The 23052-nt window shown below is 40.0% G+C and overlaps 1 protein-coding gene across 3 annotated transcripts in view; it reads left to right on the top strand.

Moving 5' to 3' along the window:
- Positions 1-23052, top strand: part of LOC132823032 (hyaluronan and proteoglycan link protein 1-like) — a 125711-nt gene that overhangs the window by 40059 nt on the left and 62600 nt on the right. For all 3 annotated transcript variants that reach the window (XM_060836597.1, XM_060836577.1, XM_060836587.1), the window contains exon 2: positions 20332-20463. In XM_060836597.1, coding sequence (XP_060692580.1) covers positions 20355-20463 — 109 coding nt within the window. In that variant the 5' untranslated portion in view covers positions 20332-20354. The remainder of the gene's footprint in view (positions 1-20331; positions 20464-23052) is intronic.

Below are 23052 nucleotides of genomic sequence, written 5' to 3'. Positions count from 1 at the left end.
GCTTTCAAGGAGCTATGAACCTGCACTCCAAGATCACTTTGTTCAGCAACATTCCCTAGGACCTTGCCTTTAAGTGTATAGGTCCTGCGAAGATTTGTTTTCCCAAAATGCAGCACCGCGCATTTATCTAAATTAAACTCCATCTGCGGCTTCTCAACCCATTGGCCCATCTGATCAAGATCCTGTTGTAATCTGAGGTAACCTTCTTCACTATCCACTACATATCCAATTTTGATGTCATCTGCAAACTTAGTAACTATACCTTATATGTTTATATCCCAATCATTTATATAAATGACAAAAAAGTAGAGGACCCAGCACTGATCCTTATGGCACTCCACTGGTCACAGGCCTCCAGTCTGAAAAACAACCCTCCACCACCACCTTCTGTCTTCTACCAACAAGCCAGTTCTGTATCCAAATGGCTAATTCTCCCTGTATTCCGTGAGGTCTAACTTTGTTAACCAATATCCCATGGGGAACGTTGTTGAATGCCTTACTGAAGTCCATATAGATCACATCAAGCATTCTGCCGTCATCAATCCTCTTTGTTACTTCTTCAAAAAACTCATTCAAGTTTGTGAGATATGATTTCTCATGCACGAAGCTATGTTGACTATCCCTAATCAGTCCTTGCCTTTCCAAAAATGTGGAAATCCTGCCCTTCAGGATTGTCTCCAACAACGATGCCCACCACCAACATCAGGCTCACTGGTCTATTGTTCCCTGGCTTTTCCTTACCATTTTTGTTAAGTAATGGTACCATATTAGCCAACCTCCCGTCTGGTGACCTCACCTGTGACTATCGATTATACATATATCTCAGCAAAGGGTCCAGCAATCACTTCACTAGCTTCCCACAGAGTTCTAGGGTACACCTGATCAGGTCCTGGGGATTTATCCACCTTTATGCATTTCAAGACATCCAACACTTCCTCCTCTGTAATATGGACACTTTTGAAGAAGTCATCATCAATTTCCTACATTCTATATATTCCATGTCCTTCTCCACAGTAAACACTGATGCAAAATACTTGTTTCGTATCTCCCCCATCTCCTGTGGCTGCACACAAAGGCTGCCTTGCTGATCTTTGAGGGACCCTATTCGCTCCCTAGTTACCCTTTTGCCCTTAATGTATTTGTAAAAACCCTTTGGATTCTCCTTAAACCTATTTGCCAAAGTTATGTCATGTCCCCTTTTTGCCCTCCTTCACCCCTCTTCAGTAAACTTCTACTGCCTTTATACTCTTCTAAGGATTCACTCAATTTCTCCTGTCTATGCCAAACACTCAATTTCTCTAGTCATCCAGCATTGCCTACACCTACCAGCTTTTCCTTTCACCCTAACAGGAATATACTGTGTCTGGACTCTCATTACCTAATTAGCTGCTGCATTGGCAAGATGGGCCCAAATCAGATGCATGGCGGTGACAGTGACGAGTTGAGTTAGGGCTGATACTTGTACCCAGTGGTATCTGCATTGGCAAGCTCCTAGTGGAGCTACAGGACTCATAGTGACGAGGGTGGTGGTGAGATGGCGCTGAAGAGTGGGTGACGTTCATTCCAGCAGTGGTGGCACTGCGAAGGGAATCACACCTGGCCAAAAGGCCCTTGGCCTATGACAGACCCTATAGCAAAAAACACTGAAAATTTGAACACTTTTTCTTTATTTCTTCATTTTACTGTCTTTATACTGTATGTTTTGGTTTACCGTGTCTATGTTTTAAGATGGTGTCAGAGAGTGGAAATGCTATACAACACTTTTCACTGTATTTTGGAACAAAATACACATGACAATACACAAATAAAATCGAATCAACTGAAATATTTGTTCAAAATAGATGTTCCTTATTAAACAATGGAAATAGTTCTATTATGAAAATTGTATAGGCTATGAAAACATCTGGAAATTATTGAAGCATCCAGACAAAAATAAAGTATTAAACTTGGCCTTCTGTGTACACATTTGAAGGTGTTCTCTGGTGCTTTTTTCTCCATTAAATAATTTATCCTTTGCAATCCTTTTATAACGTCATTAAATTGTTTGAGCAGCTCTTACAAAAAAACTTCTGGTAAAGTTATGTTAATTTGCTTGGTACTCTTCTTGGGAGATGCCTTTCTTGTCTCTGAGAAAATTATTGCCTTTACAAAGATAGTGGCCTACTCTCTTTAGGCTACACAGAATTGCTCCTGGTCAGAATTCTGAACTGAACATTCACTGATTATTTTAAAAGGAGTAAATATCCCATTTTCTATTTGTAAAGGTACCAATTTGTCTGAAACTATTGCTTGGACCTTATTATTAAAACCTATTGCTAAAGCTTGAAATTACATCTCTTTGGGTTCTGAAACCGAGATAGTTGGAGAGATTATGGAGGCATTGTGGTGATCTTTCAGGAATCACTGGAGTCAGAGAGGGTCACAGAAGCTGCCGAATGGTATCATCCTGTTTAAGAAGAGAGGGAGGCAGAAGATGAGAAATTATAGGCCAGTTAGTCTGACCTTGGCCATTGGTAAGATTTTAGAGTCAATTTTGAAGAAGGAGAGTGCTTAGAAGTGCAGAGTGAATTTGGTCTGAGTAAGCATGGCCTCTTCAAGGGGAGGTCATGTCTGACAAATCTGATAGAATTCTTTGAGGTCGCAATGAGTATGTTAGGCAAATGAAACCCAGTGGACATGATTAAGTTGAATTTCCAGAAGGCCTTTGACAAGGTGCTGCACAGGAGGCTAATAAATAAGATAAACTTCCTTGTTGTTAGAGGCATGGTACTGGCAGAGGATTGGCTGACTGGCAGAAGGCAGTGAATAGAGATAAAGATGTCTTTTTCTGGATGGCATGAACGATTAATGGAGTTCTGCAGGAGTCAGTGTTGGGACCACAACAATTCACATTGTACATTAACAATCAGGATGAAGGAACTGAGGGTATCTATGTTTGCAGATGACAGGCAGGGAGGAGGCAGGGAGGCTTCAGAAGGACGTGGACAGGCTAGGAGAGTGGTTAAAGAAGTGGGCGATGGAATGCAATGTGGGAAAATGTGAGGTTATGCTCTTTGGTTGGCAGTTAGCAAAAGTAGAAGAAAGGAAGTGTAGACAATTTTCTACACAGGGAAAGGGTTCAGAAATCTGAAGCACAAAGTGGCATAGAAATCCGAGTTCAGAATTCTGTTAAGGTTAACATGCAGGTTCAGCTGGCAATTCGGAAGGCAAAATGCAATGTTAGGATTAATTTCAAGAGGGCTGTGATATAGCAGCAGGGATGAACTGCTGAGAGTTTATAAGGCTCTGGTCAGACCACATTTGGAACATTGCGAGCAGCTTTAGGCCTTAACTTAAAGAAGAATGTGTGGGCCTTGGAGGGAGTGCAGAGGAAGATCCTGGGGCTGAAGAACGTGTCATATAAGGAGTGGTTGAGGATTCTGGGTCTGCACTCCATGGAGTTCAGAAAAATGAGGAGGGATCTCATTGAAAGATGCAGAATATAGACAGGCCTGGACAGAGTGAACATGGAGATGATGTTTCCGCCAATGAGAGAGACATGAATTCAAGGCCACAGCCTCAATGTGAAGGGATGACCCTTTAGAACTGAGATAAGGAGAAGTTTCTTTAACTGGAGGGTAGTGAATCTGTGGAACTCATTGCACCGAAAGCTGTGAAATCCTAGTGATTGAGTAATTTAAGACAGGTATTGATAAATTCTTGATTGGTAAGGGGATCAAGGGTTATGGGGAGAAAGCAAAAGAATGAAGTTGAGAAACATGTCAGTCATGATTGAATAGCAGAGTAAACTCAGTGGGCAGATTGGCCTAATTCTGCTTCTATGACTCATGGTCTTATGTTAGTGTTTTAGGATTGGGAATGACTTGTTTTCACCTTGTTTCAGTGAGGTTTGAGGTGGCTGATAAATCCAATGCATGATCTGCAGACCTTAGCACATACAGCACAAGTGTTTGAAAGGTGATGGTGATAAGCTAAAGTCTGTGCATTGTCTTTGATACTTGGACATCTCCTCTGTGTGTTCTCAATGAAATCTCACAGTGACTTTTCTTTTTTCTTGAATAAAACTCCATTTTGATCAGTCACAATACAGGGACTTCCATAAGTCCTCATGGATACATGATCTCTTCTGGGATCTTTTGAAAACATCTTCTACTGTGTTTTCCTGCTTCCTACTGTGACTGAGTTCCAAGTAGAATATAAAATGCAGCACTGGGTAAACTGGCTTGAGAAGTGACACTGCTTATTGGACCATATTCATTCTACTTAATTTGAAAGTTTTTAAAAAGTAATTTATGGGACCTGGGCTGCTGGCTGGACTAGTATTTATTCATCAAACCCAACCAGGATTACAAATGCTGCCAGAACTGCTGAGTTTCTCTAGCATTCACTGTGTCGGTTACCGTTTCATCATACACCAGTTAATCACTTAATATCATGAAATACTGACCAGTATTTTCTGTGATTATTACAGCATTTACTGCCCGTTCCTGGTTGCTATTGAAAAGGTGGTAGTGATTTGCTACTTGAACTGCTGTAAGCTATTTGGTGTTGGTAGACCAACTGTACTATTAGAGAGGGAGATACAGGATTTTGACCTGGCAACATTGAAGGAACGGCAATATATTTCTGAGTCAATTGCATTGCAATTAACTTGGAAGGGAACTCACAGGCAGTGCTATTCCTATATATCTGTTCTCCCTGTCCTTCAGGTTGGAAGTCATTGGAAGTGGTTGTGGGTTTGGAAGGTACTATCTTAGGAGCTCTGGTAAGTTGTTTAGGGCATCTTGTAGGTAGTATACATTGCTGCTACTGAATGTGAGTGATAAAGAGAGTGGATGTGGTACCAAACAAGCATGCTGTTTTGTCTTGGATGGTGTCAAGCTTCATGAGAGTGGTTAGAACTGCACTCATCCAGGAGAGTGGGAAATATTTCATGATCTTCCTGACTTTTGCCTTGTAGATGGTGAACAGGCTTTGGGGAGTCAGGAGGTGAGTATATTTGCTGCAGGATTCCTAGCCTCTGACCTGCTCTTGTAGCCATTGTATTTACATGGCTCGTCAACTTCAATTCTGGTTAATGGTTATCCCCAGGATGTTGATAATGGAGGATTTGATCATGGATTTCAAAATACCATGAAAAATCAAGGTTAGATGGTTAGATTCTCTTTGAATGGAAGTGATGGTCATTACCTGGTACTTGTGTGATGTAAGTGCTATGAGCCATTTGTCAGCCCAAACCTTGGTGTTGACCAGGTCGTGCTGTGCTTAGATATGGACTGCTTCAGTAGCTGAGGTGCTGAACATTGCACAATCATCTGAAAAAAATCTCCACTTCTCGCTGTCTGATGAAGAGACAGGCATTAATGAGGCAGCTAAAGATGGTTGGGCCTATGGCACGACCCTGACGATTTCCTGCAAAGATGTCCTGGAGCTGAGATGATTGAGGAGGAGAAAGTGAAGACTGCAGATGCTGGAGATCAGAGTTGAGAGCATGATGCTGGAAAACCACAGCACGTCAAGCAGCAGCCAAGGAACAGGGCATAAGTTCTTCATCAGGACCGGAATATTGACTCTCCTGCTCTTCGGATGCTGCCTGACCTGCTGTGCTTTTCCGCCGACACAGTCTTAACACTGAGATGATTGACCTCAATCAGAGCTAATGACTAAGGTTTTCAAAAATGTTTCATTCATAATTTTATAATGATAACTTTTTTATGCATTAAGTGGCACGGTGGCTCAGTGGTTAGCACAGCTGCCTCACAGTGCCAGCCGACCCAGGTTCCATTCCAGCCTTGGGCGACTGTCTGTGTGGAGTTTAACATTATCCCTGTGTCTGCATGGGTTTCCTCTGGTTGCTCGGCTTTCCTCCCACACCTCCAAAGACGTGCAGGTTAGGTGAATTGGCCATGCTAAATTGCCCAGAGTGTTCAGGGATGTGTAGGTTAGATGCATTAGTTAGGGGTAAATGTAGAGTAATGGGTAGGCAAATGTGTCTCGGGTGGGTTACTGTTTGGAGGATCAGTGTGGACCTGTTGGGTCAAATGGCCTGTTTCCACACTGCAGGGATTCTATGATTCTTTGATAGCATTTTAAATAAAAATAATCTCCGTCAAACCCTGCTTTAGTTTTAAGCAGGGTGTGTGGATTCTAATAGTCATGTTTAAAGGCTCGGATAGACAGGTTTCTGCTCGCTGATGGAATTAATGGATATAGAAAGGTGGCTGGAAAGTGTTGTTAGAGACCAAGTTCAACATGAGTGTATTGAGTGGAAGAACAGGCTTATTGGCCTGTCTGGTCTTTTTGTGCTCCAATTGTTCTCAGAGTCATAGAGATGTACAGCACGAAAACAGACCCTTTTATCCAACTCATGCATGCCAGCCAACTATTCTAAGTTAATCTAGTCACATTTGCCAGCATTTGGGCCATATCTCTCTAAATCCTTCCTATTCATGTACCCATCCAGATGCCTTTTAATTGTAATTGTACGTGCCTCCACCAATTCATTTAGCGGCTCATTCCATACAGGCACCACCCTCTGCGAAAATATTGCCCTTTTAAATCTTCCTGCTCTCACCTTAAACCTATGCCCTCTTGTTTTGGATTCCCCTATCTTGGGGAATTGTGTTACGATTTCAAGAGGTACTAATGAGGTATTTAAATATGGATGTTGAGATTATTGTAATCCAGGCATTTTGGTAAATAAAACAAGGACAGGATTTATTCAGTTATTGGTAGGGCCCTGGGAAATGTTGTAGAACAGAGAGACCTAGGGGTTCAAGTACATTAGTTTTGAAATTTGCATCACAGTTAGACAGGGTGTATAGGAAGGCGTTTAGCATGCTTGCCTTCATTGTTCACACCTTTGCGTTTTGGAATTGGAAGTCATGTAGGAGATTATAAAGGACATTGGAGAGGGCTCTTCTGGAGTACTGCATGCAGTTGTGGTCACCCTATTTTAGGAGGGATATTATTAAATTGGAGAGACTTCAGAAAATATTTGCCATGATGTTGCTGTGAATGGAGTCTTTGATTTTAAAAAAAGGCTGGATAGGCTGAGACTTTTCTCACTGGAGTGTAGGAGGTTGAGGGCTGACCTTATAGTGGTTTATAAAATGATGAGGGGCATAGATAAGGTGAATAGCAAGAGTCTTTTCCTCGGGTCGGAAGTTCAAAACTAGAGGGCATATTTTTAAGGTGAGAGGAGAAAGTTTTTAAAACGACATAAGGGACAACATTTTTACACAGAAAGTGGTTCATGTGTGGAATAAACTGCCAGAGGATGTGGTGGATGCAGGTACAGTTATAACATTTAAAAGACAGTTGGATAAGTACGCAGATAGGAAAGGTTAGGAGGGAGATGAGGCAGCATTCGTTATAGGGCTTTTGCCCGAAATGTCGATTTTCCTGCTCCTCGGATGTTGCCTGACCTGCTGTGCTTTTCCAGTGCCACTCTAATCTAGAGTCTAATTTCCAGCATCTCCAGTACCCACTTCTGCCTCGGAGAGAGATGAGCCAAATGCAGGCAAGTGAGACTAGTTTAGTTTGGGAACATGGTAGGCATGGACTAATTGGACTGAAGGGTTTATTTCCATGCTCTATGACAGTAAAAATTTGAATCAATGCAAATTATAATGAGGAACTATGCAAATAATTTAAATGTATGACAATGTTTAGGAAATAAAGAGGTAAGTACAGCAGGTCAAAAAGCATAGTTAAGAGTTTGCAAGAAAATATTACATATTTCAGTCAATATATACTACAAAATAATAAATGTGGGAAGAAGTTGTCAAGGATTTAGAGTTACCAATATATCTGAGCTAAGAATATTAACTCTCTAAGGAAATATACACAACATATGCTGCATCAGAATATTAAATATAACATGCAAAAGAATGTTAGTTAAAAATATATAACCCTGAGCTAGCAAGAAAAGCTTAATATTAAAAGCGATCAACTTTCATTTGTATTAAATTCAGGTTAAAATGTCAAACATAAATTTAAATAAATTAAAAAGAATAATTAAAGGGGAGGATAAAGTTTGGGAGGGTGGACACGTGGAATATTGGACCCTAAACAACAGTAACTATGGGACCTGGGATTGCTCTCATTGATCCTGAATCTTTGGTTTGGGCACACAAACTGAGGTTCAGAAGGGAAGAGTTTACATAATTAAGATTCATGTTAGAACATTAAAGTTCACCTTAAACAAGATAAAACACTTTTTCAAATACTTACTTTCACAGACAATTTCTGTATAGACCAATAACTTAAAAAGAAATTTGAATTCCCAGTGGTCAACCTAAAGAACTGTGAGACAGATTTGAGGTTTTAAGATTTATGAATATTCTTTGAAACTTCCACACTTGTTAATTACTAAAATTAATTTTTGTTTCGTTTTCAAAAATTCATTTTTAGCAGTTAAAAAAACATACCAGTTTCAGAAAACATTTGGTATTCAGAAAGCTTAACTTCTCTTTCATTTCAGTGAAATGATTTTTAATTCACTCAGGGAATATGGGGTGAGCCAACACTCATTGTCCATTTCTAATTTTCCTTGAGGAGGTGGTGGCGTGGAACTGGTAAGCTAAATACACATTGATTAAGCATTAAATTAATAAGCAATTAATGCAGTACAGATACAATATTGCTTATTAGTTATTAACACATGTGATAACACCACACCGCATCGATAGATTTCAGTCCCTCTCTGGAGAATTATAGTATTTTCAGGACCTAGTACAAAGTTATACCCAGCTTCCAGTGAACTAAATTTTTGGCTGTTTCTCTGAGTCATATTGCCCAAAGACTGTCAAATGTCCTTCCTCCAGTCTTCTGAAAAATTCCAAACCAACCTCCAGCAGAATGGTTTCTCTGTGATATTTCCTTCCACTAGCCACACCAGATGAATCTTCCATAGATGTTAAATTTCCGTGCGTTTCATTTCTTTGACCAGAGAACACCTTTGCACTTACATCATGTCTGGCAGCTACCAACAAAAACTGACTTTTGTTTCTTCTACTGACTGCAGCAGTAGCACTGTCTTTCTCTGCCTCATGGATTTCACTATCACTTAATCTGGGACTTATGTCCCAGTGGTGAAGAGGCTACACAGCATTGGCATTACACCAACCTAGTGGCAGATTTACCTTAAATGAAAAAGATAGTTGAAAACATACCTATCTTATAAAACTTCACATTCATAACAGTAATAGGAAAATAACTGGTATATAACTGAAAGATTGGCATTAGATGATTCCAGTTTGACTTGATTATGTTTGAGTTGAAGTTCTTGAGTAACACTAGTGTATGGTAACATAAAGAAATGAACTAATATGAAAGGAGTTGAAAAGTAGACAGATTTTACTCAATGCTAACTGAGGGAGCTGCGCTTTGCTCCTTTCTCGACTTGTAATGTTCATGTTGAATACAGGTAAAGAGACAAAATATGGTATTGTTGGGTTGGAGAAGCACAAACCAAGTGTTTTTTTTAATATGTATTCATAAGATGTGGGCATTCCATCACTTACTGTTCATCTTTAATGGCCTTTGAGGAAATGCAGGTCAGCCACCTTTTTAAGCCAACACAATCATTTATCACTGTGGTTTGACATGAGTAAGTGGCAGTCAAGAAGCTTGTGATCATAATGAAAATGAAGGATCGATATTAAACTTTTGCTATTTGCCTTTAATACCTGAGACTTACATGGACTTAGAATTACTTTAATAAGGATGCTACTGACTTGAAATGGAATCACCTGACAAGCACAGGAAAACCACATGGAATATATGAAATTGGCTGCATAAGAATCATCATTTTAATCAATAGACATTGAAACTCAACAAGCATTAAGAAGTTCATATCTCATTTTTACTCATAGTTGCATGATAAATTCACAGAATGAGAGACGAGAGGTTACATACAACAATATATCTTAAAATGAAACAGTGACTCAGAGATAAGAATCCACAAAAGAACTGTACATCAACTGCAGCCTTTGAGCAACAAAGGAGAGAGAAGGCAACATGGACCGATAACAACAAGGATAGCCTTTCCTTCATTCTGTCAATCTTAGAATCTAGCCTCAGTGAAAAAGCAACTTGAGGAGAAAAACACATCATTCGTTGAGAAATCAAGATTATTTGAAAGCTTTGCCACTCTTGAGGAAAAAGGGCAAGAGTTAAACAGTTGTCACTCCTATTTCATTTGTGTTATACAAGAACCCTATAAATGTTGAATTATAATTGATATTGCCTTCCTGTCTACTCTCCCCCTTTTTGAAGCTTACTATCTATGGTCATGTGTGTTTGATATCATATTTTTAGTATTTTTTGGGAGGCAGTAGGTTATAACATGCCTCTTCCTTTCACTCAAGAAAACCGTGGTATTGGCTCCTTCATTATGCTGTAGTTAACTAATTTTTAATTGAAATATGGTAGCTGCATGCTAAGAAATATTGCTGCAACCAACCAACAGGGGCTTATAAAGAGGACAACCAGTAATCCAATCTCATGTAGCCCTAACAAGAGTAATCACTTTGAAATCATATTGAAGATGCGTTTCTTTCCTTAAGTTAACTTTTATTTTCCAATAACCTAGTAGTTTCATGGTCACCATTGCTGATCATAGCCTTTTGTTACACATTCCTTAATTAATTGAAGTTGGTGGCATTTTAATGCATATCTCTGGGTCAATCCTCTGCATTATTAAACCAGAAAAATAATGAATCAGGACAGCAGGAGGTCTCACTGTCTGCATTTTTCTTCACTCATCATCACAATTTTTGATGAAATTGTGGAACAGGATCTCAACCTTCATATGATAAATGGATTTTCATAATGTGAGGAAGGAAGTCATTCATTCTCTTCAGAAGAACAGAAATTGCTGGAAACCTCAGCAGGTCTGGCAGCATCTGTGAAGAGAATTGAGGTAGACTTTATTGCTTGCCATCCCATTATTGTTTATTCCAACTGCCTCCCCAGTCTCTCTTCTTGATAAATACCAACCTTTTCCTAGCTAATATCAATTCTGAAGAAGCATCACTGGGCCCAAAACGTTAACTCTGACTTCTCTCCACAGATGCTGCCAGACCTGCTGAGATTTTCACGCACTTTCAGTTTTTGTTTCTGATTTCCAGCATTAGCAGTTCTGCTGATTAGTGACTAGTGGCCTGCAATTGTCGGTTGACAATCCAAGATACCTTTGTAAAGAAAAGTGGATAAATAATTGAAATAGGGGACAAGTTAAAAGGATGTGGGAAGTAAGCACTAATTGGGACTGATCAACAAGAGCTTCAGATGTTCAGTGCCTTTGTTTAGATAGAAAGGATTTTTCACTCTTATCTGGTCAATTTTCTGTCTGGTCCCTGGATATGTAATGATGGCCCTGGCCACCTAAAACAGAACATATTACAAGATACATGTATTACATTCCTCAGTACTGAAGTGGAAAACTATTATCTTCCCTCATTTTAAGTTAAAAACTAAAATTAAATAAAATAAAGAACACATTTCTTCCAGAATGAATGAAATACAAAAATAAAATAAAACAGTAACCATCCTGAAAATCTAAAAGGGATTTGGCATCAGAAATCTCTTTCAGTCTGCCAACTGCCTGATAAACTATCACATAATATCTGAGGAAATAATCTGCAATATGGGAATCTCTGTCCTACCTAAACTTGCATAATTAAAGCCTGGCTATTGATTTGCGCGAAACTGATAAAAAAAAATGTGCAGAGTAGAATTGGAGGCAGTCCCAAGATGTAAAAGTCCGTGACTTCATGCTGGGCAATTTGCCGCGGTAAAATCTGTGCTTTCTGAAACATATTTGGAAAAGACACTTACTTTTCAGTTACAGATCATTTTACAGTTAAGATTACAATTCAATAAAGCATGTTCTTGAGAGAGTGATATTTGATCCTGCGACAACCATATAACAGGCATTTTCTCACGTTGGTCCATGAGCTAAGGACCCTTTTTAATTTGAATGGTTCAAGGTAAAATTCAGCAGGTTTTAGTCAAATGTATTAACAGTTTGTTTATTACAAGATTTTGCTGAAGATTACCCAAGAATAAAGAGATAAAATTATTAACTAAAACATTAAAGATAAACCAGATTAAAACAAATATACATAGGGCAAAAGGACATTTGCAAGGAGAAATTTCCAATAATAATCTCTGGTCTATCATTAAGGCCCATTAGAAACATAAAAACAAGAGCAGGAGTAGGAGAAAGTGAGGACTGCAGATGCTGGGGTCAGAGTTGAAAGTGTGTGGTGCTGGAAAAGCACAGCAGGTCATGCAGCATCCTAGGAGCAGGAGAATCACGTTTTGGGCAGTGCCCTTCCTCAGGAGCAGGAGTAGACCATTCAGCCCTTCAAATATGCTTCACCATTCATTGTGATCATGGCTGATCATGAAATTCAATAGATTGTTCCTGCTTTTCCCTATACCCTTTCATATCTTTAGAGCGAAATGTTTTTTTCCAACTGCTTCTTAAAATCATAGCTTCGACTGTTTTCAGTGATACTGAATTGGGAAGACACACCATTCTCTGGATGAAGAAATTTCTCCTTATTTCAGTCCTAAATAGTTTCCCATGTCCTTAGACTGTGGCCCCTGGCTATGGACTCCTCTGACATTGGGATCATCTTTCCTGCATCAACCCTACATCTAACCCTGAAGTGGTTAACCATTGAAGTCAGGTCCAGCAGCTGTGAAGCCTTCAGCAAGTGAATAGTTAATATTTTCTTGTATAGGGAGACTCAGCAGCACAACAGATTTTAGGGACTGAGAGAGATTCCTAGCTTCTTGTACTGCAAATAAAGGAGGAAAAATGCTAAAGTTGCACCACTGTTTAAACAAAAAGGAAGGCATTGATCAATTAATTACAGGTCAGTTAGCCCAAACTTGGTGATGGACAAGTTTTTGAAAATCATTCTGAAAACAGTATTAATCATCGTTAATCAAAGACATGGACGTTTTTAAGAGAAGGTCATGCCTAAATAAATTGACATATTTTGAGGCAGGAACGTGGAGGGCATTAATTGTATATTTATTGCTCTAATTGTATGCAGACAGTGGACATTAGCTAGGGATTCATTTGTGCCCTCATAAGTAGAAACAGACTGAAACAGTGGGTTAGGAGGTGCTTGTTTGGAATATCAAACTCTGTAAATAAATGCTTATGAAAATGTGGAGAGGTTGATTCTAGTTTTATAGGTTACCAATGACTTTCTGAAGTATAAGATTGATGAAGATTTATGAGAATAGTGTCACAAAACAGACTGATCAGAAGGATAAAAACCCATAGGAGAAGTGTCAGGCAAAATCCAAAATGGGCTTAGTGGCAGTAAATAAAATGTAAATGTTTACATGGGCTTTTGTGACCGGAAGTTGTTTCCAATCAGGTTCTGCAGGCTCAATCATTAGTCCCTTGCATTTTGTGGCGCATAACAATAATGTAGACTAATAAGTAAGGGGCAAGATTCAGATGTTCAAAGATAATACGAAAATAACTGTGATAGCTGATTCATTAAAAAGCTGTAGACCACCGAAAGACATCAATGAACAAGACAAGTAGGCGAATGGAAATCAATCTGGAGAAGTGTGCGGCAATGCTTTTGGGAGAGGAATGCAGCCAGGGAAAAGTCAACAAGTACAAGGATATTGAGAATTGTAGATGAACAAAAGGGACCTGATAGTGTAAATCCACATATTCCTAACTGTTGCAGGACAGACAAATAAAGTGATTAAGAAGACCTATGCAATATCTTCCTTCATTAATTAAAACATGTTATAACTGCAAGAATGTTGTGCTGGAAATGTATGAAGCATTAGTTAGACCACATCTACATACTGGAAGTGATATGATGAAATTCATGTAAATAAGGAATATGTAGCGGATGAGATGACTCTGAAATTAGTAACAGAGAAAACATTAGTCTAGAATGAGCATAAGAAGCAAGAAGACTTAGACACTAAATTAGACTACTGTATTTGATCATGTATTATGTGCAGATATAAGTAAAAGAATGTTACAATGCAACACATGCCTAGTTGAAAAGCCCTCCTTCGCGATAAAGAATAAGCAGCTTCCGGGCAGTGTTTGCCAGTTAAAAGCCAGGCAATGACCATCTCCAGCAAGAATCTAACCATTACTACTTGACATACAATGGCATTATAATTGTTTAATCCCTACTACCAACGTCCTGGGGTGAAACGTTTACCAGAAACTGAACAGGGCCAACCATATAAATACTGTGACTAACAAAAGCAGATCAGATACTCAGAATTCTGTGGCAAATAATTCACCTCCTGTCTCCCCAACGCCTGTCCACCATCTGCAAAGCACAATTCAAGATAGTGATGGAGTACTCCCATCTAGAAGGACAAGGGCAACATATACATTGAAATACTACCATTTACAGATTTCACTTTAAGACATACAATCCTGATTTGGAACTATATTGTCCTTACTTCATTGTTGCTGAGTCTAGAATTCCCTTTCTAACAGTATTCTATGTTTCCTTAATTTCTCAGTGACTGCAGTGGTTCAAGAATCAGTTCACCACTGCTCTCTTCAGAGTAATTAGGGATAGGTGGTAAATGTTGGCTCACCCAGTGAAGCACATATCCCAGAAGCAGATGAATGAAATTCCTGTGATGTACATTGTCTTAAAACACAAGATCAATCACTACATTCAGTTACAGTCACTACATCAGACAAAAGTTATGGTGAAGAGTCTTGAAGTGTTAACTCTGCTTTCTCCCCACAAATGCTACCAGACCTGCTGAGTTTCCACATGATTTCTCATTTCTTTCCAGATCTCCAGCATCTTAGTTCTTTATTTTATTATATAAAAAGATCTAGAAATGGTACAGAGGAGATTTTAGAGAATGCGAACTGAACTGGAGAGTTTAGTTAGAAGGAAGGTTGAATAGATAGGGATTGTTTTCATTGAACTGAAGGGTCAATAGTAAACAGGCTGGATTTAAAATAATTGGCAGGAGAATAAGAAGGAAGTGAGAGTATTTTTCACATAAATAGTGTTGGACACATAGAATTCACAGTCAAAGAGTAAAAAAGCAAGAAACACTGACAAAATGCATAAAGTATTTCCTTGAAATGTCATAGCCAATTGGTTTATGGATCTAGAGCTGGAAAATAAGGTTAGACTGGATTGCTCTTCTTTGGCTGACATGAACAAGATGGGACAAATGGTCACCTCCTGTAAAATAAATTTCTGTAAATATATGATCAGTGGCTGGCTCTCGATTATGTAGGCAATTGGTTGATAGTAGGAGAATGTAATAGTCACAGCAGTATTTAAGAAATACAAGGATAAGGTAGAATTGAGAAGGCTCGTCATTCTGCAGTTGCTGATCAGTAGAAAATGTGAGAAGGCTGTTTGGTAAAGTGTATGCTTCATATTAGGTTTATCCACAGGTAGCATTTATCCTCTGCACTATCCAAAAGACACGAATGCATAAACAGAGAGGGTGGTAGTAACTTCCATGCTCACTCACATTGTGCCTGAGAATTAAAGATTTCTTGAAATAGTTAGCATAGCTCTCTAACTGCAAAAGGTTTGTTATCACTCGCCAGTAGTTGTGCAGTAACTGTGTCCTTGATATAAAGACTAACAGTGGTTAATCTGGACAGTAAGGGAGGAGTACATGGGTTTGAGAGTGGCCAAGGGGCCATTCCAGGGAAGATCGCCGAGTGTCAGAAAGCCAGCTTCATCTCTTCAACTTCTGCATTGACCCATGAGAGAGATGAATATTAATCACACATTTACACTGAAGTTTCAAAACATTGCTGACTTCCTAACTGGCCAGTGAAAGCAAGACAACGATACAGCAGCAATTGAGGAGACTGAATCAATTGAGCAGAAACATTCCAATAAATACGCAGTACTCACAGCTGTTCTCTTATCTGCATGTGGGAAAGTGCTGTGGGGAGTTCACTTTCCACATTTCAGAGATTTTCTGACTCACAGCAGGATAGGTGGTGCTTTGGCTGCCTAAGCTTGAACCTTGGACAAAGACTAATATACAGTGCCAACCCCCAGGAACAGTCTGCTTTGGAGGTACCTGTAGCTAAGCAGCAGATAGGGGATCAGCACAAAGAAGAGTGGCACAGGTTTGTAGCTTGCAGGAGTCACTACGTGCAACATAGGGGATTTATCATGGGGTTAAATTTCTTTCCAAGACTGAGCAGCTGCACTCAAACAGACTCAGTTATAACATCAGCTTGTGGCAAACAGCTGAAGTTGATAACCTGCCTTCAACTGGACCTGAAGGTCACATTTTACCTGTGGCTATCAATGTCAGTATCACCTTCAAACTGTTAACCTGATGATCCATCAGAACCCTGCTGGGGACATATATCGGATCATATAAAGAGTGGCCTCAGAATGTATAGGATATGTGATCGACTGCCTGTTTGCTAGGGTCAGTAATTATGTTAACTTCATCTGAGATTATACTAATCAGAATGAGTGGGACTCAGGTTTAAACCTTTGGCCAGCTTCCCAAAATGTCTAGGCTGTTATTGACTGCACTGACTTGACAATCAGAGAACACCCATGAAAAACCATGAGATTTTCTGAACCAGAGAGACTTTCACTTCATCAATGTGCAGCTGGTGCTTAGATACAGTAAAGTATTTTTCCAGGTTTGCACAACGTTTCTCAGGATCTCTGTTACAATGTTTTAGTCCAGCAGGAGGCTGGACGAACACAACAAGCCAGGCAGCATCAGGAGGTTCAGATGTTGACGTTTTGGGTGTAACCCTTCATCAGCACTGGGGGTGGCTGTGGGAGGAGCTGCAGATAAAGGGCATGGTGGGGCAGGGTGGTGAAGTGGGAATAGGTGAAGGCAGGTAGAGGGTATGACCTGGTTGGTCAATGGAAGGAATGAATCCTGTTGGTGGCAGGGAGGAGTGGAAGGGAGGAGGAGGGACTGGGAAGAGAGTCAGGGGATGGGGACAGAGCTTCTTTGAAATTGGAGAACTCAATGTTGAGTCCACATTCTGTAGGGTGCCCAGGCAGAAGATAAGGTGTAGTCCTGAGGACTGTGATGGAATATTTTTCACTTGCCTGGATGAGTATCAGCCTCTCAGTCTTGGTGAATACTCCAACTGGCCTTCATGCTCCTTTCTGCCTTGCACACCTTGTTAAGCCCATCAGCTTTGAACTTTTCAGATTCCCACTCAACTCTTTTGTAACTACACATAGTTATGCACTGTCCCTCATGAAATCTAGGGTAGTGGTGACCTTTAATAACCCCCTCCTGACCCCCACAGAGCCCCTTTCCCTCCCATGCTGGATCACCTCTCACCCTTATATGTTGACATGCTCCCTTCACAAATCTTAAGGGGAGCACCTCTGCATTCCCATCATTGAGATGTACAGCATGGAAACAGCCTTTCATCCAACTCGTCCATGCCGACCAGATATCCCAACCCAACTAGTCTCACCTGCCAGCACCTGGCCCATATCCCTCCAAACCCTTCCTATTCATATACCCATCCATGCTTTTTAAATGTTGTAATCGTACTCACCTCCACCACATCCTCTGGCAGCTCATTCCATACCTGTACCACCCTCTGTGTGAAAACGTTGCCCCTTAGGTCTCTTTTATATCCTTCCCCTCTCACACTAAACCTACGCCCTCTAGTTCTGGACACCCCCACCCAGAGAAGAGACTTTATCTTTTTATCATATCCATGCCCCTCATGATTTTATAAACCTCTATAAAGTCACCCCTCAGCCTCCGACACTCTAGGGAAAACAGCCCTAGCCTATAGCTCAAACCCTCCAACCCTGGCAACATCCTTGTAAATCTTTTCTGAACCCTTTCAAGTTTCACAACACCTTTCCAATAGGATGGAGACCAGAGTTGCACGCAATATTCCAAAAGGGCCTCTCCATACTGCCTCCAATCCCCTTAATTGACTTCTAAGCATCCCCTTCACAGCGCTGGCTCTTGATAATGCTCCCCACCCCTTACATTTCAATGAATAGAGTCCTGGTCTGACCGTTGACACCCCACTGACAAACTTGGAGAAACAACACTAACTGATGAGTGACCAAACTCCTGACTGCTCTCTTTACAGTCCCCCTGGTAATCACTGGATTGATTGCATCACACTGACAGGACTGGTTATGGGTCACCCCCCAGACGATAACAATATGCATCACCTAATGATTTGCTCAAACCCTGAAGGACTTGTCCAAGCCCCAGCAGTAAGATTGCGTAATACCCTTGACTCTAAGCTGGTACATATTGAATGAAGATAGTGCCCTTTGATTTGACTAAGGACTCACCCCATTAGACTTTCAGACATGGCCATTTTGTTGAAACACATACAGTGTGTTTGCTGGCACATACTGCACTGTCCTAGCAACATATCATACTGTATTATGTTCACCCTTTTAACAACCATGACAAGCTGCCTAGCTTTGTGCTGGCACTAAACAGCAAGGCAAGAAACAAATATTTTGATCCTACATGTAGTGAATGACGTGGAAATACACAAAATGCAAGGCAGAGATGCTGTGAACATCCAAGTAGGTGTAAGCAAGTGACCCCAAGACAGCAAATAAGGAGGCTTGAGATGCACCCTGCTCCAATGCATGAGATGACTGCTAGTCCATACAGCGAAACACAACAAGGCAGAATTACAATGAAATGTGTCAGTGAATTCTAACATGCTGTATTGAAGTGGAGAACTATATTCTGAGTGGTTTGAAGATATGCCTTGATGATTGCTGAGGCTGGTGCATGTTTGATGCTAACTTCCATGAATGAAGGTTGAAGACAGTCACAGCCCATGGACTGTGCCCTGAGAAGTTGGGGACTACTTGCCAAGATGGATGTCTGGAAGAGCAAACAATAAACTGGATCTGTCAAGTACAAACTCTGACTTTATTGTCAGCAATTATCATTCTCTCATTTTTCTCTGTTACATGGGATAATAGCCGACTGCATATAAATAAGATGATAATAGGTAATAACCAGGTGTAAATGTGCAAAAGACCGCTTTCCACTCATTAGTGAGATTCTCATATCGCCATTCAAACCAGGGGTGGAAAATCGGACCCAATGCTGAGAATCTCATTTTATCAATCTTGCAATAATTTCCAATTGAGTCATCATTTGACGACATCATTCAGGGGCTGTGAAAATTCAGCCCCATGTCTCTGAAGCATTCGTCCAGGTATCTGGATTACTGGACCAGTAACATTTCCTCATGCTCCATTTCATGAACATGGATGCTGGAAATAATGCACTTAATGGGGCTTTTCAGTCCTAATGTCGACTGCAGCACATGCTAGGATGTTTGAAAGTTATTTCACATCATCACATGCTGCAAAATAACAGTGACAGGAAAATTACTTAAAACTGATGTCTAAGCTGTAGGTATAAATATGTTTCTAATATAGAATTTGTGATGGTGTATACAGTCTAATTAGTTGCAATGCAGCATCCAGGATCTTTTTCTTATGTCATTATCTATTCACAATAACAGCTAGCTCAACTCTTGTGACCGTTCCCAGTCTGGTTGTGCCATTCTGCTGCATGCAGCTTTGCTGACTGCAGACACACTACCTGGCACACTGAGTTTGTGCGTCAGCATTCTACGTTAGAAATGAATGAAAAATCAATCTGTGTGACTGCAGTGCTAGCACTGTCCACTCTAACCTAGTTTCTACATTGTCTTCTATGTTGCTTCTTCAAGTGATGCCCTATGTTTGAAATGGTGAGTTCGTTTGTATTTTATTTCCATGTTTCAGTTCTTTTAGAAAGATAGAAGTATAATACTGCAAAGGGGTTTCTGCAGTTCTGAGCACATTCCTGATTGCAGTGCTGAGTTGTTTTCTGATACTTTTAAAACGTGTTTATTACCAAACCCCAGTTGTTTTATACCAAAATTAAACAAAGGGAACAAAAGGAATTTCAAATATTATATGACTATCCCAAACTAATTCTTGAAACAGGGAGGCATTTTACTTCTCTCTCCAGCCTGAATGGCTTTCTCAGATATTGTACAAACTGTATTTAAGGCTGTACTTGATATGTTTCGTGGTCCCAGTAATAAATAGGTCGGTGTTGCTAGAAAATGCTTATGTTACTAGAACTGGATTTGAATGTAATAAGAGTTAACATTCCAGTCTTAATTTTGTATCTCTCCATTTAAATTCCACTGTGGATTAACATAATTATCACTGTGTATTTGACTGCAGTGTGCTCAAGACAATTTGCAGCTGCTGAAATCTCTGCTCATTTATTCATTTGTCCAAATTCCTTTGGCTTTTCCCACAGTGAAGTGAATTTCTGCAGCCACAATGATGACTTCACTGCTGTTACTTGCTTTGCTGTCCGTCTGCTGGGCTGATTCTCAATTTAACCTGAACTCTTCAGAGACAAAATACTTCAGGACAGTCTACATTGCAGGTAAGATATATAACTAGGATAAGCTAGGGAGTATATTTCTAGCTTTGTTAATTAGTGTGAGTGAATTGTTACATTATGGTAGTCCATTAATCTAGTATAAATCTGCTTATAGGTTAAAGGGAAAAGGCATAAGTTTAATTTATTATGCATATGTTTGAATAGTATTTTGATATTCACGTCTTTCCATTGCTCCAGGACTATGGGCAAGTACGAGAAAATGGGATTAGCGTCATCAAATGTTTGAATGGGCTCAGTGGGCTGAATGGCCTCCTATGCTAAAAAATTCTGAGTGGATGTTGCCAATTAATGTATTCTAAAATGTGTATTAAGTACAATTTCATGAAGTTATTGAAACAGTGGATCATTATTCTTTTCATATTTATATTCTGTAATTATTTTCACTCATGCCTGATAATTATTCCACTCATATAACAAACAGCAGGTACCAAGCAGAGCTCTCCTATCTCATTCTTCACTGACATATTCCCTGGCAAATCAATATAGCACTTCCCTTCCCCACAGCAGTCTCTCAGTTTCTGGTAGTTGCTAACCTCTCTTACCAGCTGTTGTTTGTTTGCCTTCTGTGAATGTTTCCTGAATAATAGAATCTGTGGCCTTGAAATTACACACCTCTTGGAGCCAAAGAACATGTAGGGCTTTCAGCAGAATGTTATACCAGTTCCTGCTGTGTGTACCACTGCATCACCTATCTTAGAAGCATCTGAAAGTGTTTCATATCGAGAATGATTTGCTCTGAATTTCACTAACTGTTGTCTAGTGGGCAGCAGGTGACTCATTTACACAAATGCTTTCATGCAAAATGAGATGATAACCAGGTTGCATATGGTATTAGTTGAGAGATTAATATTGACATTTATTATGGGAATCACTTGTTTCACTTTGAATGATGTTCTCCCATCATTGCCATTTACCTGAACCAGTGGAATCATGGCCTCACAAAGGATGGTGCCTCAGGTACAAAGCAATGCCGTGAATCCTCATTTTATGTATTCCGGATTTGACTGCTCGTTTTGAAATTTCACCTTAATTGAAATGATAAAACCGAATATTAAGACACATTACCTTTGCAAAATGAACTCAAAGCCGAAAACCATCAATCTGTTGTTCATAGGAATCTGCAAACATTACATGGAAACCCATTGATAAACAAATACAGCAACCTTGTAAGAAACATTCCTAATAAATCTAAGAAAAGTGGTTTTCTGCATCAACTGACAGGCTTGAGAAAACATTAGCAGTTACTGTTTAATAAATAGCAAACAGTGTTTCTCTATTGCTTTTTTTTGCTCTCTTTTTATTTAGTTTTCATGACTTTGTTCCCTTTTTTATCAGTCCTATTGAATTAAATTTCCTTATGTTGTGCCACCTATAGTTTTCTGGCGGAAAAGCCATGATCCAGCATTTATATGGAGTCAAGAAAAGAAAAGGCAACTAGCTGCAGATTAATAAAATCAGAAATAAAAACAGAACATGCTGAAAATACTCAGCAGATCAGAGTATATTTGTGGAGAGTAAAACAGAGTTAACGTATTAGACTTAATGTCGGTGATGAGGATCTCTCCTGCTGAATGGAGATTTGGTGGGACACCCGTGGTCCTTCATTTTGAGGAAGGTCACGACACAAAGTACTACTCAGGCAAGTAACTGGACATCGGCTAGCTTTCTCAGGATTAAGAACCCTGGACAGGACTCCTGTTTACTGAGAAACTTTCTGATGCTATTATAGTACCCAAGTGAAGCTAAGGATCATGGCTGGATCCTAGTCCACAGGTAAGTCCTGGTGGGAGGGGAATCACCAGTTGGCTGGTGACAAGATAGGGCAGAGAGATTGGCAGCAACAGCAGGGATTGCTCGCAATTGCCTCACTCCAGAATCCCATGATCAGGCACTGAGTGCATTTAAATGAGGTGGCCCTCACCGGAGCCTGTAGGCAACCTCACAGAATTTGCTTGTCATGCTCCTTGCATGGCAAGATCCCATACCAGTGGATACCAGTGGAGGCAGGATGAGGTGCTTAATCATGTTTCTATGAATTGGCCATGGAAGAGTCTCAATTAGGGACAGGGCAGATATATAATTTACAGATCTTTCTGGTGGAAGCGAGATAGTGGTGGAAGTGAGTACAACTTTCTCATTTAAGAAACATTTAAACAGATACATGTTTGGACTAGGCATAGAGGGATATGGACTAAACACAGGAAACTGGAACCAGTTTAATTGCGAAAACTGGGTGGGTTATGGACAAGTTGGGCTGAAGGGCCTGCTTCCATGCTGTCAACCTCTATAAACCTGAATTAGTTGAAGACAAGTTCACCCAACTTGCCGTTCAATTAAATACCCTCACCACAATAGTATACTCTCCCAGAGGAGGGACAAGTAGTTCCCTCCAACATCTCAGGCCAGCAACCTTTTATCAAAGCTGAAAGATTAGCTCTGTTTTTCTCTCTACGGATGTAACCTGACTTACTAAGTGTTTCTAACATTGCTTCTATTTCAGATTTCCAGCAAGTGTAATATTTTGCTTTTGTATTAATAACATCAGACAAGGTGAAAAACCATCCCCTGTAC

The sequence above is a fragment of the Hemiscyllium ocellatum genome, chromosome 2, assembly GCF_020745735.1.
Source record: "Hemiscyllium ocellatum isolate sHemOce1 chromosome 2, sHemOce1.pat.X.cur, whole genome shotgun sequence".
In the NCBI taxonomy this organism is placed as follows: domain Eukaryota; kingdom Metazoa; phylum Chordata; class Chondrichthyes; order Orectolobiformes; family Hemiscylliidae; genus Hemiscyllium; species Hemiscyllium ocellatum.
Note: the sequence above shows the minus strand (reverse complement) of the source record. Positions and strands in the feature narration are given on the sequence as shown.